The sequence below is a fragment of the Papaver somniferum genome, chromosome 5 (genome assembly GCF_003573695.1).
Source record: "Papaver somniferum cultivar HN1 chromosome 5, ASM357369v1, whole genome shotgun sequence".
NCBI classification, from domain to species: domain Eukaryota; kingdom Viridiplantae; phylum Streptophyta; class Magnoliopsida; order Ranunculales; family Papaveraceae; genus Papaver; species Papaver somniferum.
The window spans coordinates 194613012-194630863 of record NC_039362.1 but is presented as its reverse complement, the minus strand read 5'-3'; the positions used below and the strand labels follow the sequence as shown (position 1 = coordinate 194630863).

Genomic DNA, 17852 nt, shown 5'->3' with positions numbered 1-17852 from the left:
ATCCAATAAATTAGATCAACTACAATCAACTGAGTCGAAAATAGCAACTTCAAAATCTTCGTTTTTGTATGAGCTATTTGACTTTGAATGTTATATGTAGTGTTTGTTATTCTTGACGGGATGTCAGGATGAATTAAATCCAAAATCTTTGTTTTTCTCTGAGCTATTTGATTTTGAACTTTTTTATCTGCAGTGTCTGTTATTCTTGACGGCATCGATTAAATCCAATAAATTACGATCAATTACAATCAAATGAGCTGAAAATAAAGGGAAAAAAATGCTTCAAAAATGAAAAATGAGTCGAAAATTGAAAAATAGCCAATTTCATGGTATTTTCTATTTTTTTTCGGGACCATATATACACGTGACAGTAAAGTCCCTTGGTCTAGCTAGCTTTATCCACCACCAATATCTATCCACCTATATATATTGCCAAACCCCATTAAATAAAATGAAATGAAATTAAAAAATGTCACAATAATTAAAGAGGAGAGACACACAGCAGAACAGACAAGTCAAAACAGGGGGAAAATGAAATAAATCTACCCAAAGAGTGAAAGAGTAGACTAGATTCTATCAATAACTCTTCGATTCCAGTACTTATTTTATTTTATTGAATATATCAGTCAAAAAAATAAAATAATTAAACAACAAACGCGTTTTCCAATAAGTTTGTTTTGTGTATTACCATGGTAGTGAAGTTACAGGTAAACTTACTTTTCTCTTCTTAATACTCCAAAAAACAGATGATGGGGTTTTCATTTTACATCTTATAATCATTTCTAACCATTAAATTTATCATTTTGATTCTATCTCATAAAAACAGAGAAATCTTGGTATGGAGGAACTTTGGAGGTGGAGATGGAGGAGATTGATTTGTATAGGTCTGCTAGTGTTGGGTTCTTGTATTGATTCTTGTTTGTCTCTCAATGATGAAGGTACTGCCAATTTTGAATTTCTGTTGATTTTTATTATTTTTTTGGTTTAGTTTGAAGTGGGATTTGACTGTGGAGATGGTTTGATTGAACATGCAGGGATATCACTATTGAGGTTTAGGGAGAGGGTTGGGAAAGACCCATATGGTGTTCTGTTGAATTGGAAGTTTAGTGATGGTGCAGAGAACCCTTGTTCTTGGTTCGGGGTCAAGTGTTCTACTGATGACAAAGTTATAAGCTTGTAAGTGGTGTGATTCTTTCAGCTTTTTATTGTTCTTGATGAGCAAGTGGTGATTGTGAATTGTATGTTTTATTGTCTGAATGAACTTAAAATTGTGTGAATAGAACTTAAATTGACTTGTTGGTGGGATGATTTACGGAAATAGTTTGAGTGTGAAGTGCTAGTTGATTGATACTGAAAATTGTTTGGGAGGTGTAAGGGATTCGAGTATATGTGTGGAGTAATTCAGTAGTAGATCTGTTGTTTGGTGCCCTTGCCGACAGAGATCTCATTCTAGAAACTAAACAGTAGTAGTACTGTTTGTGAGATGTTAGAAATTCAAAATGGGTTTAGGGAAAAATCATATCGGGCTTCAACCTTAATCTAACGAGCTTCAACCTTGTGACTGAATTTTTTTTGTTGTATTTGGGGAGTGAATATGAATTAACGATGTGCAATTACTTCTACTTGCAGAGATTTGAAGGATCTTTCTCTGGAAGGAACACTGGCTCCTGAAATTTGTAATCTCGTGTACATGAAGTCCATGTAAGCATCTATCAGCTCTGGCCTAGTTTTGTTACAATTATATGAGCTCACTTGTGCAAGGACATTAACTGAGCTTTTCTATTGCAGAATTTTGCGCAACAACTCCTTTTCTGGAATAATCCCTCTTGGGATTGGAGAACTGAAGGAATTGAAGGTTTTGGACCTGGGATTCAACAATTTCGATGGACCTCTTCCATCCAACCTTGGAGATAATTTGTCCCTTGTCATCCTGTAAGCATAAACTATTAGATCTAACGTTTTATTATACTCGTGTTGCATTAAATTTTTTATGTTAACTCGGACTAATGATTGTAATTGCAGTCTGGTGGATAACAATAAGAACCTAGGCGGCATAAAGGAAAGTCAGCTATCGAGCTTGTGGCAAAAATCTTATTCCATTCGAAGAGCCATTTCATGGTAAGATAAATTAAACTATCTCTCATCACTCACCTACTGGTAAACGCTTCACAAAGAAGACCATCACTTGTCTTGGAGATTTGGTGAAGAGGTCTATTACGTAAATTGAATTATAAAAGTGATTGAACAGTGATGATCAGAGTTTAGCTAGAAAAGATTTCAGTAAGGAATCTCAATTTATACAGCATGTAAGGCACTAAAATGTAGGATTTTATTCTAGAATTATATGGAACGATTAACAGAGATTGTCTAGTATATACCGTTCCCCAGGTTGGCTTCCTGACATGATATTATATCTACTAGGAGCATTGCTCGAGTTGGAGAAGCAGCACACAGAAGGCTGCTTCAGGCAGCGAACGCCCTTCATTTCCCCAATACCGAGCCTGTGAGGCACAAATCAGGAAAAGAGACTCACTCATCCCAGTTAGTTATTCCCAGCATTTCTCAGCCACCTACGACCTCTCCAGCACCATCACCAGCACCATCACCAGCACCAGCACCAGCACCAGCACCAGCAATACCTGTTCCTCCTTTCTTTCCTCTAGCAGACCCTCCAGCTGCTCCACCACCTGTCCTCCCCAAACCAGTAGTACCTTGGACCTCAGCTACCCCCTCGGCACCAGAAGGAACAGGTGTTCATAAAAAGTCATATCGCTGGCCAATATCTGTAGCTATAGGGGCTTCATTCCTCTCCATTGCTGCCATTGTCTTTCTCCTCTGTCGAAGCAAGAAAGTTGTCAGTGTCAAACCCTGGGTCACAGGGTTAAGTGGCCAACTTCAGAAGGCATTCGTAACAGGTTATTTCTCCTCAGTTTTTATTCTGAGATTGGAATCATATTATGATTTGTTTACTTTCTATCTATATATCTGTATACTTACAATACGGAGACTGCATTTCAGGTGTACCAAAGCTCAAGAGATCAGAGCTCGAAACAGCTTGTGAGGATTTCAGTAATATAATAGGCTCTTCGTCCGATGGAACAATGTACAAAGGAACCTTGTCGAGTGGGGTTGAAATAGCAGTGACGTCTACAGCGGTGACATCTGCCAAAGAATGGTCGAAGCATTATGAAGGGCAATTCAGAAAAAAGGTATTTTGGAGATTAAATAACAAATCTCAATGTTCTCTGCTATTTCATCTGAAATTTCCTTAACCCCGTTACCTTATATTTATGTTTCAGATTGACGTATTATCAAAAGTTAACCACAAAAATTTTGTAAACCTTCTCGGATTTTGTGAGGAAGAAGAGCCTTTCACTAGGATGATGGTGTTTGAGTATGCTCCTAATGGAACGCTTTTTGAGCACCTACACAGTGAGTATTCAAGCCTTGCACTACATACCATGACCCTGTAGTTTCGTAGTAATTGACTGCATTCATAAAGATACTCCCATTTTGACTAGCCTATCCTTAGAAAAATACTTATGGTATAGGCAATTATAAGTGCATAAATCTTACTCCCTCCCTCCCTCCCACAAAAAGTGGGTCTTTCAATTTTTCATTCTTGCCTGAAAAGTGAAAGACCCACTTTTTGTGGGACGGAGGTAGTATTATTTATGATGGTGTTTGAATATGCTCCTAGCGGAACACTGAGCATCTGGAAAGTGAGTTTTCAAGTGTTACTCTACATAACAGGACCCTGTAGTTTCGTAGTAGTTGACCGCATTTGTAAAGATATTTCCCATTTTTACTGGTGTGTATTGACAATTATAAGTGTGCGTGCATCTTATTCTTTTGAATCATTGTGATTCCTGCAGTAAAAGAAGCAGAACACTTGGACTGGGGAGTACGGTTGAGGATTGCAATGGGTATTGCGTATTGTCTTGAGTACATGCATCAACTGAGCCCACCCGTAATAGTAAAGAACTTGCAGTCCACCTCTATCTATCTAACTGAAGACTATGCTGCAAAGATATCTGACTTAGGTTTTTGGAGTGAAGCAACTGCTGTTAAGATGGGATCATCTGACACAGAGAGTCCACTCACACCATCGTTGGATACTGAGAGCAACATTTACAGTTTCGGAATCATATTATTGGAGATGGTAACTGGTGGACTCCCTTACTGTGTCAACGATGTCCAGCTTGTAGAATGGGCATCCGATTACTTGAGGAAGACCCGACCTGTCAAAGACATGGTGGATTCTACCTTGAAATATTTTGATGAGGAAAGTCTCGAGAAACTATGTGAAGTGATTAGATCTTGCATCAATCCTGACCCGAAAGAAAGACCAACAATTAAAGACGTCACGGCTCAATTAAGAGAGATCACAGCAATGACACCAGATGGCGCAACACCTAAACTATCTCCTCTTTGGTGGGCAGAGCTCGAGATCATTTCTACTGAGGCAACCTAACAAGATGTATAGCCTAGGACTGTAAGATATTTTCTTCTCTTATCTATTTATATTTTGTTTGGGCATCACATAAGGGCTATTGTCCGTGGAATGGTACAGCTTGTACCTACCATTTGAGTGATATATTATGTGTATAGGATATAGAACCGCGACAGCAAACATTTCGTGTAACTAAGTTTGTTTTTTGGAAGTGTGAAAATTCACTGCACTGAGAATATACTGTGAAGGCAATAAAAACATATTCGTTTTTCTCTGCTTGTCTTCTGATTTCTGCAACATTTCAGTTCTGCACTTTTTCAAGTTTCTGCAAGATATTGGAACCAGTTTGCCAGGGGGAGCAGTATCTTCCTTGAAGCTGGTGCATTTGAGGCTCGAAACTGTGACCTCTGATCTTTTAACTCCTTTAAAACAAACTCTTACAGGGTGTTTGCTTTTTGCTGACTCAGCATCTGGATCTGACTTGGTGCCGAGTCAGATATCAGACCGTTTGTTTTTTAATTTGAGTCAGATCTGACTAAAAAAACAACAATATTGAGTCACATCCAGATGAGTCAGGTGATTTCAGTCAGATTCAGAAAGTCAGATCCATATGAGTCAGGTGATTTCAGTCAGATTCAGACGAGTCAGATCCAAAAAGAAGATTTCAGTCAGATTCAGACGAGTCAGATCCAAAAAGAAAAACATGATGTTAGTTGTTGGACTACTCTGAAGGCCTAAATCCTTCTTGATGATTCAGTGTATCTTCTAGTTAACAATAATGGCCTTCACGTTTGAACAAATTCAACTTCATAAAGAAAGAAAAACAAAAGTCAAGCAAATATTTTAACTTCAGAAAAATGAAGGTGGTCTTCACGTTTGCTGAAACTCAATGCTATAAATATGTGCTCAGAACCATTCTCTATTCATCGTCTTCTTGTTCTTTCTTATTTTCTCCATTGTTCTCTCTAATCTTCAAAGACATGGCAAGCCAAAAGCTTTTCTCAGTTCTCTCATTGCTTCTGTTGTTATCCATAGCTTTTGCTTTTGCAAATGCTTCACCAGTATACAAGAAACCAGAAGCAGCACCAAAGATGAAAGTCGGGAAACCGGAATATCATAAACACGATGTGGAGGTTGCAACAAAACCCTCATATGATGAAGACGATGATGAAGACAAGAAGATTTCCGTAGTTGTCGAAGGTGTTGTTTACTGCCAATCTTGCAAAGCAGCAGGAACATGGTCTTTGACAGGAGCTAAAGCGATCGAATACGCGAAAGTCAGTGTTGTTTGTAAAGACCATAAAGGCAGAGTTAGCTTCTACAAGACTTACACTACCGATGTGAACGGGTACTTCTACGCCGAGCTTGAAGGATTCAAGATGGATCATTACATCTTGGATCATCCTCTTCATTCTTGTGGAGTTCATCTTGTTTCTTCTCCACTTTCTCACTGCAACAAACTCACTAACATCAATTATGGAATCAATGGGTCTCCTCTTCGTTACGAAAACAAGAGGTTGTTTGGATCACATTATGAAGCTGTTGTTTATGCTGCCGGACCGTTAGCTTTCCGCCCTGAGCAGTGCTACTGATTGTAATGATCCTGATATGTGAATTGTGTTTTGCCTGATCTTGGTTTCTTTTTTATGCTTTCATTCGAGTTTTTCTACTGAATCTGAGTGATTCTGACCTGATGAATGAATCAGAGTCTTTTCATGTAACTTCTATATCCATCTAATATCTATTATACCTATTATACGGTTATACAAATATCAGAAATATTCAGATAGTTCTGTCGAGTATCACTTTTTCTGAAACAAATGTAGTACATAACAGGATCTCGTCATAAAAAAAAACTCTGAAATTCTCATACCTGACTTATGTACAGATTACAAGCATCAACCTCCAATACTTCAAAAATCGGAAAAAAGCACAAGAACTCTGAAATTCTCAAATTTCTCTCATCACCACACAAGGCCACTGCAATACAACAAAATGCACACAAGAGTTTGACAATCATCCAGTTGACACTTTCCTAGTCTAACTCTTAGAAGGTCAGGAATACAGATCAATGTTAAACTTCTTCAGAATGAAAAGATCGAAATGATCTGTGACCACTGTTAAAGTTCTGGGTCAAACAAATACTTGGTTTCTTCACACAAAGGTATAGACTTCCGCTACCACAATGGTTTGCCAAACATCTCATTTATATCATCCATGGCCTGCTTGGTAAATACAGTTGGCTCATGTAAATCATACTCACTGCCAGACTCCATTTTATTAGTTGGTAACTTCGCTTGTTTCTTCAGTTGTGGTTGTGATTGCTGTTCCACATCATCATCAGGAAGTATGGAAAACCCACCAGACTCCATTTTGTTATTTGGTAACTCTGCTTGCTTCTTCACTTGAGGTTGTGGTTGCTGCTGTTCCATATCGTCATCAGCAAGTATGGAGAACCCGCCAAAATCCATTTTGTTATTTGGTAACTCTGCTTGCTTCTTCGGCTGAGCTTGTTGTTGCTGTTCCATGCTGTCATCAGGCAGTATGGAAAACCCACCATAATCCTTTTTCTTATTTGGTAAGTTCCCAAATTTCTTAGGTCTAGTTGCCCTCCCAAAATCTAATGGCTTCCCAAACATGTCATTTATGTCGTCCATAGCTTCCTTCATATTGACTGTGGGTTCTACTAATCCATGGTGGCAAGCATTCTCCACCTCCACATGATCATCTAAAATGGTAGAACCAACAAACCGACCAACAACTGTGTCCTCTCTCCGTAGCAAGCGTGGAGGCGCCGGTGCACTCTCTGCAACTTCATCATCAGAGTCATCAGTGGCAAGCGTGGGAGATAGGAATACGAAGCCATCACTATTTCCTTCACTACTTCCACTACCTTCCTCATCATCAACGAATATTTGAAAGGTTTCCTGTAGAGGTTTTCGTGTTTCAATCTTCTTCGACTTTGCTTCTTTTACAGGAATTGAAGCAACTGCAATATGTGGTGCATCGCCATTTTCTTTGTTCTGACCAGGTTTCTCTCCATCATCCAAGCCTTCATCAACAAATACTTCAAATCCACTAGTCATTTTCTCTTCCACTTTGGTCGGATTTTTGTTCAGTTTCTTCTTGCGAACTGGTTCTATATCTAAAGGCTCCCGAAACATGCTATTTATTGCATCCATGGCATCCTTCAAGTTAATGGTGGGATCCACTAAACCATGATGACATGCAGCTTCTGCTTCAGATTTTCCGACAAAGGCAGTACCTACGAACTTCCCCACGACCGTCTCATCACTGCAAAATGAGCTCTCTTTACTTGAATTCCTGTCACTGCTTGCTAACGGCTTAAAGAAACTTCTAGGTTTTGTAGCTCCCACGACTTCCTTAGCTCTAGAAGAATCACCATCGCCAAAGTCTTCTTTAGATTCTCCAACCTTCTTGGGAGGACGCAATATGCTCTTACAAACCTTGCCTGCTGTTAATTCATCCCGCTGAGTTTCAACAGGTTCTTAGTCAGCTAATCACAGAACCACACAAACAAAACACAAGGAATAAACAAGATAAAACAACAGTATTACCTGAGCCTTCTTTTTCTTCCTTTGTGCCATACGTTCAAGGAACTCAATATACGTTTTCTTCAATTTTTCTATTGGCTGTGCAAGACTGCAACAGACAGTAGGAAACACCATCACATATCAATCCTCACACAATAAGTATGTCACTAGATATAATTGAAGCTTTTCAGTATATGCAACAACTTGCCTAGTTTACTATCCTCAAATACAATCAACCCCATAAATATAAGAACACTTATACTGAATCATGAAGCCATCAAAGCATCAAACATATGATACAACCCCGTAAATCAGATATCTTAATCAAAATTGACATCTAATAGATATAACTGAAGGCTTAAAGCAACATTCCAGCTAATCCAAATCAAAGAGAGATAAGCACTCACTTGATACAACTACTCAATGCAAATGGGATTGAAACCCCCATTGTAAACCTCTTGGTACAACTATCAAGCACTCAACTAGCTCAATTGTGAAACACTCAAGTAGGATTAAACCTCTAATTCATTCTCAGTATTAAAGAAACTCCTAGATTCCGTAATGAAAATCGACAGGGGCTTGAAGCAACATTCCAGCTAATTGGATCAACTTAATATTTCAATCAAAAATAGATACACATTCACTTGATAAAACTACCACAGGGCAAGTGAAATTAGAATCCCTAATTCATTCTCAATATTAAAGAAGAACTCCTAGAATCAGTAATCGAAATCGACTTAATATTTGAACCACGGATAGAGATAGAATGACAAAAGGGACTTACTTAGTGACACCCAAATGATACATCTTCTCAGCCTCATCATATCTCTTCCTCTTCTCAAAATACAAAGCATAAGCTTGATAAAATAGAGCTTTTTTTGCCCCAATTTTGCTCATCTCCATTTTCTTCAATAACCCTTTTGGATCATCCACCAGATCCATCTAACACGCAGACAAAAAAAACAACAAAAACCTAATCAAATCAAATCAAAATCGAAGAGATGAAATGTCTGCTTGAACGTTTTTCAACTTACCAGTTGAATCCAAATCTGGATATAACGAGTATCATTTCGATAAAGACGATCGTTCTGAAAAGTCTGAACACATTTCTGTAAGAATCTAGGTAATTTTTGGTTGTAAATTTGAGGTGGTAATGATTGTTTCATTCTTCGAATTCCTCTGAGCCATGGCCGGAGTGGATCATCTCCGGTGTAATTTTTGATGTCGGAGATCATGGAAGATAGTAAGAGCTGTTGTTTTTGCTCCTCCGCCTCTGCCATTGTTGAAGAAGACGAAGAAGAAGAAGCGGACAGAGCCGTTGAGGTTTTGAAAAGTTGAAATTGGAAATCCCTATTTTTAAAACCCTAGAGAGGGAGATTAAGGAATCCAAGAGAGTCGCATGTAATGTCATGTGACACTGGAAACATCATATCAAAATTTTGCTTAGGAGGAGATTATCGAATTATACCAACTATACCCCTGAGTGGGTCCCACCAATTGTCCACTCCCACTTCAAATAAAAAAGACATTTTCTTAAAACTATGGGTATAATTGGATTTTACTTAATTAACTTATACAAATAGGAAAGTTAAATGTTAGCAAGAGCGAGTTTTAGGAAGAGACCTTTTCTTTTTTTAATTGACTGAGATCTTTCATCTTCCAAAAACAATTACCAGTTTACCACCACCGTAAAAATAAAAATATATATATGTATATATATAGTGAGGGTAAAAACGGTTCAAATAATGGATCAGAAAACAAAGTTTCAAAACAGAGGTCTATTGATGTTGGGTGTTACTACCAGACCATATGATCAACGATCTGGAAAGGAACTCGAGTTAATGCACACACCAAAACTGTCATATTGAGAGTGAAAAGAAAGACGCTTCAAGTTTATATATATAAAAATAAAAGCAAAACTAGATAAGTTATGGGATTATATCCGCATCGCAGATCTTAGGACTTTGGTTCAAGCTACCGATTACGGAAAAATTTAATCTCGGAACCTAGTCCAGTTTGAACACCGCGCTGTATGTAGCCGCCACAAATATTAGTCTACTACCATATTTCGGACTGGAATGTAGTTAAAATTGAATCGACCCTCAGAGAAATTCAGCTTAAGTCGTGCTCCTTGCGTATCTAGATCTGATTCTACGCACTTGATTCCCATGGGTGACTTCCTTTACAACCGTGGGAGTTGCTTCAACCTAAATGAAGAGTTACCTCTAACATATAACCTCGATTTCCTTTAAAAAGGTATACAATCACGATAATAGAAATCTATTTGCATATGAGGGATCTTCATGGTAAAGAAGATATCAAGCAAACCTCGATAATTACTCTCTTAAAAATGTCATAGAGGTGCCAAATCGATACTATGTCACAAGGTCAATTTTAAAATATGATTCTTGTGGAATTACAGATTTTGAGATGAAGAGTACTTCGTAATTTCTATCAATTTAATTCCTTAGCCGATATCAAATTTTGAATGACTGTACAACAGAAGAAACAGACCTTCAGAATAGACAAGACTTACTATGATCAAGATAAGATTCCGAATATTAAGAACTATCAAGTTTAAAAGTCGTAACCTAATACAATTTTACGGAAAACATTTGTATTTAGAGGATGATTTTAGCTGCAATTAAGACACATAAGTTCCATTATTGAGATTCTGGTTTCCAAAGAGTCATTTATTTATAATGATGAATAAGGTAGATTACAATCAAAGATGAGTTTGTGAACTAGTCTCATGTTTATGAACTACCTTGATACCGAGTAAATTCAACTTCTCAATATATTAATCATGCAGGCATGTGAGAGATTTTACTTGAATTACAAAAATAAATAAATAAAAATAACGTGCAATTGTGTATCTATCGACATAAGATTTGTGTATGAAATGGTTAGCCCAAGAAAAATCAAGCATTCCTAGAGTTCAATAACTCTCAAAGACTAAATGAGTTCGTGAACTGCTCAAAAATGTTTGTGAACAAATTGACGTCCGTGAGTTGAGGAAATTTTCATATTCATAAGTTGGCGAACTTCCCGAATTAGTTCATGTACCCAACTTACAAAAAAAGTATTCAAGAACCTCTTAGAATCAACCGGCCGCAAACTAACCAAATCAGTTTGTGTAATTGAGGATTCAAAAGTGTCCAAGAACATCTCAAAAATCAACTAGCTCGTGTATGCGAGTTAATAAGGGAGTAATTCATCAAGTCTTATTCTTTATAAGTTCCAACTTCATGTACTGTCCAAATCAGTTTGTCAACCTAAGAAACTAACTTGATGACTCCTATGAACTTTGTACGCAATTACGATATGTTGGAAAATAAACTGTTATCAACCTATATATTATGCGATAAGTTTTTCATTGCTTGAATTTATGATTCAAAATTTATCAAGTACTAACTCGAATTCGAGATTTTTAATTTACAATATTCATCATGATACTAAAACATATGGCACTTCCTCATAGATGGAAAGGTATAAAATACTAGTAATAGGATAGTCAGTCTTTATATACCTTTGTTGATGAGGTTCTCGTAGATGTCTCTGTTGTTCTTCATTATTCAATCTTCAAGGTCACATTGTCTGTAAGTATTGATTCAGAAGAGATGGAGATATAAACTCTACATACATATTGTCAAGGATCATTAAGTAATTTGTCTGCTTGGAATTGTATTAGGTTTTGTCCATACAGTTTGCCGAACGAATAAAGTTGGTGGTGTACTTGGTACCCTCTCCTTTTCAATGTTTTTAATCTAAACGACTTGAACGTAGATAAAAATGGAAACAAGTCAAGTCTTGTATTTTTAACCTCAAGTGGAAGGATGATGTCTTCTTTGATGTCGATATGTCTTCAGATTCTTCAGGTCTTTAAAGTAATACTTGTATGTCTCATCATTTCTAGACTTCCTAGTCTATCCTATTGAAGTTGACTTTAGTTATCTAGTCAAGCGACTTTTGAGTTTTGATACTAAAATACGACAACCAACCTTAACATACCTATATATTTTTCATGGCGGGTTCGACCGAGCAATGTTCTAACAAAGAACATACAAATAAGTGGTTTTTATGATAAGTTAGTAAATAATTTTCCATAAGCTTAGCTTTTTTACTTAAAATCAGCAATTACTAAAATAACTTCCCTATATTTTTGCTTCTCAAAAGGACTTCTGAGAAGTATATAAGCATAAGCAATTTTGTTTATGGTATCCAAACTTGCTATAAAGTAACAGTTATTCTTTAAAAAGAATGCGTTCATTTTTTATATTTGATGTGCGTTATGTAAATCCATTTCGAAAAAATATTCGATCAATATATGATCCTGGAAATAACATGTTTTGTAATCCAATTCATGTCGAGCTAAACCTACTACAATTTTAATTTAAATTATTGGTGTACTTGTCATATGTGCGTATTGTGACATCTTCTTTTTGTATCTTTTTTCTTTTCATGAGTTTCATATAATTGTTGCCTTGTTTCGCAGGAAGGCTCTCGACTACACCTTGGGAAGATTGTAGAAAACTTAATACAACCTCGTTAATCCTATTTATCAACAACCTTGAAGAAACTATAACAAAGTTTCGCCTGCAAATTGAAATGTCTTCTCAATAAGCTTCGCAATAATTTAAAAAAAGAAGTGTTTACACATATATGTGAACAACTTATACATAAACAACTACTTGCAAATGTTTATTTCAGAAAAATAAATTGTATGTCATAAAAAAAAAACTTATATGCAAATAAATATTCATATTTAAGTACTTGCTCTTCACCTAATATGTTTATCTGTATGTCTAGCACATCGTATTAAAATATCTTGATGTTGTGAGCCGTGGTTTAGGAAATATGACCTTTCACGTGAAATATGTTAAATCTAAAACTACATAATTGTAGAACTGAGAGCTAATGGAGGTGGTTTGTAAAAATTTGTTTTCTGGCCAAGGAAAATTGAAAAATGAGGGCCAGTTTTTATCAAGGGGTGCTAGTACAGCTAAAACAGAACATCGGTACCTACTAGTTGTTGATGAAACCAATTGTTAGATTAAACTGCAGCCGTTGAATTTTATAGAGTGGGTCCACTGTTTTACATCTACTCATATTGGCCCGTCAATTTAATACAAAACATCAAACAAGTAAGTTTAGGATACATCGAAGCTTAACTTTACATTTTGTGCAATCATCTCTCTGTTCTGTTTAGGAGGGGAGAGTAAGGTTTTAGACAGAAAGATTCCTCATCTGATTTTTTCTGTTTTTGATTACTATTAAACTTTGATATGAGAATTGGAAGGTAGAAGAAGAAGATGTTTTACTCTCATCAACTACTCGCTAGAACAACACCGTACCATTATAGGAAACAACTTGTAATTTATTTGGATTTTCTTGTGAAATTTTTGATGTTAGTAGTTTTGATTTTAAGTTGATTAATCAAGAGTTATGGTAATTGGGTTTGTATGAAGATTTTGATTGAAACTTCTCTGGTTTGTTTTTGTGTTGTAATTATCATCAAAGGATGGCGGCGACTCTGCATGCGAAAATCAATAGAAGGAAGCTTGATAAGCTTAATTTAGTGAAGATCTGGTGAAAATCACATGAATCTTCTATTTCCGTTGTTTAATATTTGTAATCATCAATGTTTTTTTCATCGGTTTGGTTTTCTTGGACAATTGATTTTGGTTCTGTTTTTGTATTCTGAAATTGGGCTTTCTAGAGAAGAGATATTGAATCCTTTAATATAGCGCCGCCACGTCATACTCAACACACTTCTTTACATAAAGGAGGAGAATGTTGTGGCTGACATGGCACAACCACATCACTTCTCACATTTTCTTGAAAATTATATTGCCACGTTATTTTCTAGATTTTAAAGAATAATAACACGCACCGGGATTATATCCAGTAAAATTTCTCGACATAGATAGCCTGAGCCCCACGCATCGAAAAATAGGTTTTGGTTTTGGGTCTAGTGGGTTTGTGTCAATCGAGGGATTATTGGTGAATGTGGATTAGATACTGGTCCACCTATTGTAATCGTTTGACCAATAGACACGTTATAAAAACAAACCTTTGCAACTGTTGACCAAAGAGATGCTAATTGCCGAATATATCTTTGAGACGCCTTAATAATCGGTGAACATAAATTTTAATATATGAAGTATAACGATTTGAACCCTATATATTGATCAAACATCGACAAGCCGCTAGATCTTTCGAGTGAAGAATTTGCAATATCATAAAATCTCCTTTTTAACTTCTGTCAGTTTTTGAAACGTTTTTGGGTTTGTCTCTATTTATCTTTCCGTCTGCAAGTTTAATGTATTGCTTTAGGAAATCAAAGTTAATGGGCCATTACAATATTGCATGGTTACTCTCCGTCTCAAAGATGATGGGATTGGCATATACAGTGTGTAGTATATATAAGTCATTACTGTTTTGTCGCCTCTTGGTCCCAAACAAAACATTACAAGACTACATCTTACGTAAAACCCATACCACTGATACCGGTTTGCACTTGATCAATACATACAGTTGTGTGGCTTTATACCTTCCTCTTCTAGAGACGACACTACTTCAACCACCCACGCCCATCTTATGAGAACTTTGGCATTTCATACTTCGAAGATGTTAAGAAGGAAAGTTACTACTGAGTATACGACAAACTACGTTGTGTGAGAGAAATCATTAGCGAAATCAAGTTCAAGTTGTTAATATTGAAGATTAAAAAGATTGAAGACTTGAAGTTCTTTTGTGTTTCTGATCTTAGCATGCTGATTTAAGTGACTTAATTATCTTGGACAAACATATTATCTTTTATGGACGTGAATCTTAAGTTGTGCAGATCGAAAAGTTGTTTGCTTGCAAACCTAACTTGTATATGTTGATTATCGAAATAATCAACATCTTGGTTGATCTTGATCAAATAGTTTCAGATCTATCATATCGTGTTATCTTCGTATTCGATATAAACGGAAGATCCTTGACTATTGTATAATATTAACGGTATTTGTGATTGGATTTGAGTGGTTAGCAAATAGTTCAATTCCTTGTTATTTGTAAGAAGTCTTGAAAGAATTGAGTTGCAGAAATCTTTACAAGATAAACCGACACTTGGCACTGTATTCTTTTAGGTAATTCAAGAGCGTTGTCTATGTAGATTTTCTCATCAATTTGATGATGTTTCTGGGACGTCTTGCTATAAGAATGGTTAAGACAAAAAAATGTTGTGTATTAATTAAATTATGTGTTTTCATGTTAGCGTGTTCTTACCTATGTATGGTTACTACTAAAGTAGAAAGAGTATTTTTCAATATGGAATTGTCGATTGTGCGACCTGACAGATTAGTGGGTGGATGATAATTTGCTTTGTTATATTGAAAAGAGTATTTTTGATTTTATGTCGCTTCAATTATAAAAAGTTTTCATAGATAATTATAAAATGTATCAATCAATAAACAAACAAACAAAAGTAAATATATAAATCATGAAGTGCCTTTGCCATCATAAAGTTCTGGATCCGTCATTGCGTCCAAGTAATACTATAAGAACTAAGAATCACTTGGTTATCCAGTATGCATGTGCAAACCTTCTATCAATAATGACACGATGTATGGTGCTTTAAAGAAATACAGTTGTATCAAGTTGCATTTTAGCTGCATAATTTTGAAAGGGTATTAAAAAACCCTTCAATCACGGATTCGTTCAGCTGCTTCCCTATCTCATTTCAAATCCATATCTGCATCTAGGGCAAGCATGAAATAGAATTGTAAACTGTATAATCTCAAACAACAATTTGCATGGAAATGCTTTTGTGTCTGTTAAATAATAAGTGCAAACAGATTGTCTTTTGTTTGTTATCTCAGATTAGCCTGATGCATATGTTCTATAAATAGTGGATCTCTAGTCTTGGCCTTGTAATGTTTCACACACTTCAGTTACAATTGTGATTGGTTCCTACATGGTGTCAGATTTATTTCTTTATAAACCTTTGAGAATTCATTCAATCCTCAGTTCTTTCTTGTTCTCTTCCAGAGGAAAGCACATATTCAATCCTCTCAATTATTCAGTTGAATCTTTGGTTTTCTTCTGCAATTTTTACACAATCGCTTATATTCTGCGACAATTCGAGATCTGATGCAAGCTTTCTAAAAGTAGAGTCTAAATCAACCTTTTATTTCTTCTCATACTTCTTCTTCATCTTATGATTTTACCATACCTTTTCAAAACATCTCTAATTTTGTGTCAATCAAGTTGGATAACACAAATTTTCTTTTATGAAAACATCAATTTGAATCTATTTTAACTAGTTCTATTTTTATTCGGTTTATTGATGTTTTTTTTATGTTTGTCATGTATCTTAGTCTTGGATAGTGGTGAAACTCCCATGAGAGCTTTCCCTTTTCTCATTAGTTATTATATGTCAAAAGAATGTCAATGAGTATCTCACAGTAATTGAGAATACTTCACAGTAATTGAGAATAATGCTAAGAAAGGAAATAAGATAATATTTAATCTATTACACCCCCTTAATCGGAGCGGGAGAAGAGCAGACGCTCAAACTAGCACGAAAACGAGTAAATAGCTGTCGTGGAAGGCCCTTGGTAAAAATATCAGCATATTGATTTTCCGAGGGGATGTGTAGTACATGAATATCACCAATACGAACGCGATCACGAACAAAATGTATATCAATCTCCACATGTTTGGTGCGTTGATGTTGCACAGGACCACCAGACATATAGACGACACTGACGTTATCACAGTATACAATGGTGCCATGCCGTAGAGGTAGATGAAGCTCAAGAAGTAAGTTGCGAAGCCAAGTAGTCTCTGCAACAACATTGGCCACTCCCCGATATTCAGCTTCATCACTTGTGCGAGAGACAGTTGCCTGACGCTCAGAAGACCAGGAAACTAAGTTGTCACCTAGAAAGATGCAGTATCCGGAAATGGATCGACGGGAATCCGGACACCCAGCCCAATCAGCGTCAGAATAAGCAGTTAATCCAGTGAGTGTAGTGGCAGACAGGAACAAGCCATGATCAAGTGTACCTTGAAGATAACGAAGGATCCGCTTAAGGGCCTGCATGTGAGGCTCCCTAGGGTCATGCATAAACAAACATACCTGCTGAACTGCATAAGAAATGTCCGGTCTAGTGAAGGTGAGGTACTGAAGAGCCCCATCCAGGCTTCGGTATAAAGTAGGATCCTCGATCACAGGACCGAATGTTGCACTTAGTTTCGAATTGGTATCAACTGGTGTGGCCACAGGATTACAGTTTGTCATAGATGCACGAGCAATGATGTCATTCGCGTAAACTGACTGAGACAAGTAGAGGCCTGAAGATGAGCGGTTAACAGAAATACCCAAAAAATGATGCAGCGGGCCAAGATCAGTCATGGAAAACTCTCGTTTCATCAATGTAATAAATTTTCCAAGAAGATGATCAGTATTTGCTGTCAAAATGATGTCATCAACATATAAAAGTAAATATGCCATCTCGGATCCGGATTAGTAGACGAAGAGAGATGGATCACATACACTACCCCGAAAACCACAATTGGTAATGAACTTGGCAAATCGCTGAAACCACGCACGAGGAGCCTTATTTAGACCATAAAGTGAACGACGAAGTCGACATACATAATCAGGGTGTTCAGGGTCAACAAACCCCGGAGGATGATGCATATAAACTGTCTCAGTCAAATCCCCGTGGAGAAACGCATTCTTGACATCCAGTTGATGTATAGGCCAAGAACGTGACGTGGCAATAGTAAGCATTGTACGAATAGTCGCTGGTTTGACAACCGGACTAAACGTTTCAAAACAATCAATTGCA

General features: G+C 36.6%; 4 protein-coding genes across 4 annotated transcripts; 2 read left to right on the top strand and 2 right to left on the bottom strand.

The window, feature by feature from the left end:
* Positions 1 to 547: 547 nt before the first annotated feature.
* LOC113284176 (probable inactive receptor-like protein kinase At3g56050) lies at positions 548 to 4731 on the top strand. Its single transcript, XM_026533589.1, has 10 exons — positions 548 to 707; positions 827 to 938; positions 1035 to 1176; positions 1630 to 1701; positions 1789 to 1932; positions 2023 to 2118; positions 2422 to 2915; positions 3019 to 3209; positions 3300 to 3432; positions 3876 to 4731. Exons 1-10 carry the CDS (start codon positions 690 to 692, stop codon positions 4472 to 4474), a joined length of 2001 nt encoding a protein of 666 aa, XP_026389374.1. The 5' UTR covers positions 548 to 689; the 3' UTR covers positions 4475 to 4731.
* Positions 4732 to 5071: 340 nt separating this feature from the next.
* Positions 5072 to 6108, top strand: LOC113284175 (non-classical arabinogalactan protein 30-like). Its single transcript, XM_026533588.1, has one exon. The coding sequence runs from the start codon at positions 5311 to 5313 to the stop codon at positions 6043 to 6045; it is 735 nt and encodes a 244-aa protein (XP_026389373.1). The 5' UTR covers positions 5072 to 5310; the 3' UTR covers positions 6046 to 6108.
* Positions 6109 to 6299: 191 nt separating this feature from the next.
* LOC113284174 (probable inactive serine/threonine-protein kinase bub1) lies at positions 6300 to 9392 on the bottom strand. The gene is made up of 4 exons (XM_026533587.1): positions 9042 to 9392; positions 8792 to 8949; positions 8032 to 8116; positions 6300 to 7944 (listed from the first exon to the last, which is right to left on the bottom strand). The coding sequence occupies exons 1-4, from the start codon at positions 9285 to 9287 to the stop codon at positions 6631 to 6633; spliced, it is 1803 nt and encodes a 600-aa protein (XP_026389372.1). The 5' UTR covers positions 9288 to 9392; the 3' UTR covers positions 6300 to 6630.
* Positions 9393 to 16528: 7136 nt separating this feature from the next.
* LOC113280467 (uncharacterized mitochondrial protein AtMg00810-like) lies at positions 16529 to 17512 on the bottom strand. The gene has a single exon (XM_026529087.1). The coding sequence runs from the start codon at positions 17510 to 17512 to the stop codon at positions 16529 to 16531; it is 984 nt and encodes a 327-aa protein (XP_026384872.1).
* Positions 17513 to 17852: the final 340 nt, after the last annotated feature.

Coding starts and splice junctions, on each gene's coding strand:
- LOC113280467 (XM_026529087.1), bottom strand. CDS start 17,512: ATGGCATATTTACTTTTATATGTTGATGACATCATTTTGACAGCAAAT.
- LOC113284175 (XM_026533588.1), top strand. CDS start 5,311: ATGAAGGTGGTCTTCACGTTTGCTGAAACTCAATGCTATAAATATGTG.
- LOC113284174 (XM_026533587.1), bottom strand. CDS start 9,287: ATGGCAGAGGCGGAGGAGCAAAAACAACAGCTCTTACTATCTTCCATG. Junction 8,117..8,791: donor TATCATTTGGGTGTCACTAA/GTAAGTCCCTTT, acceptor TGTCTGTTGCAG/TCTTGCACAGCCAATAGAAA. Junction 7,945..8,031: donor GGAAGAAAAAGAAGGCTCAG/GTAATACTGTTG, acceptor GTTGAAACTCAG/CGGGATGAATTAACAGCAGG.
- LOC113284176 (XM_026533589.1), top strand. Junction 1,177..1,629: donor GATGACAAAGTTATAAGCTT/GTAAGTGGTGTG, acceptor TTCTACTTGCAG/AGATTTGAAGGATCTTTCTC. Junction 2,916..3,018: donor TCAGAAGGCATTCGTAACAG/GTTATTTCTCCT, acceptor ACTGCATTTCAG/GTGTACCAAAGCTCAAGAGA.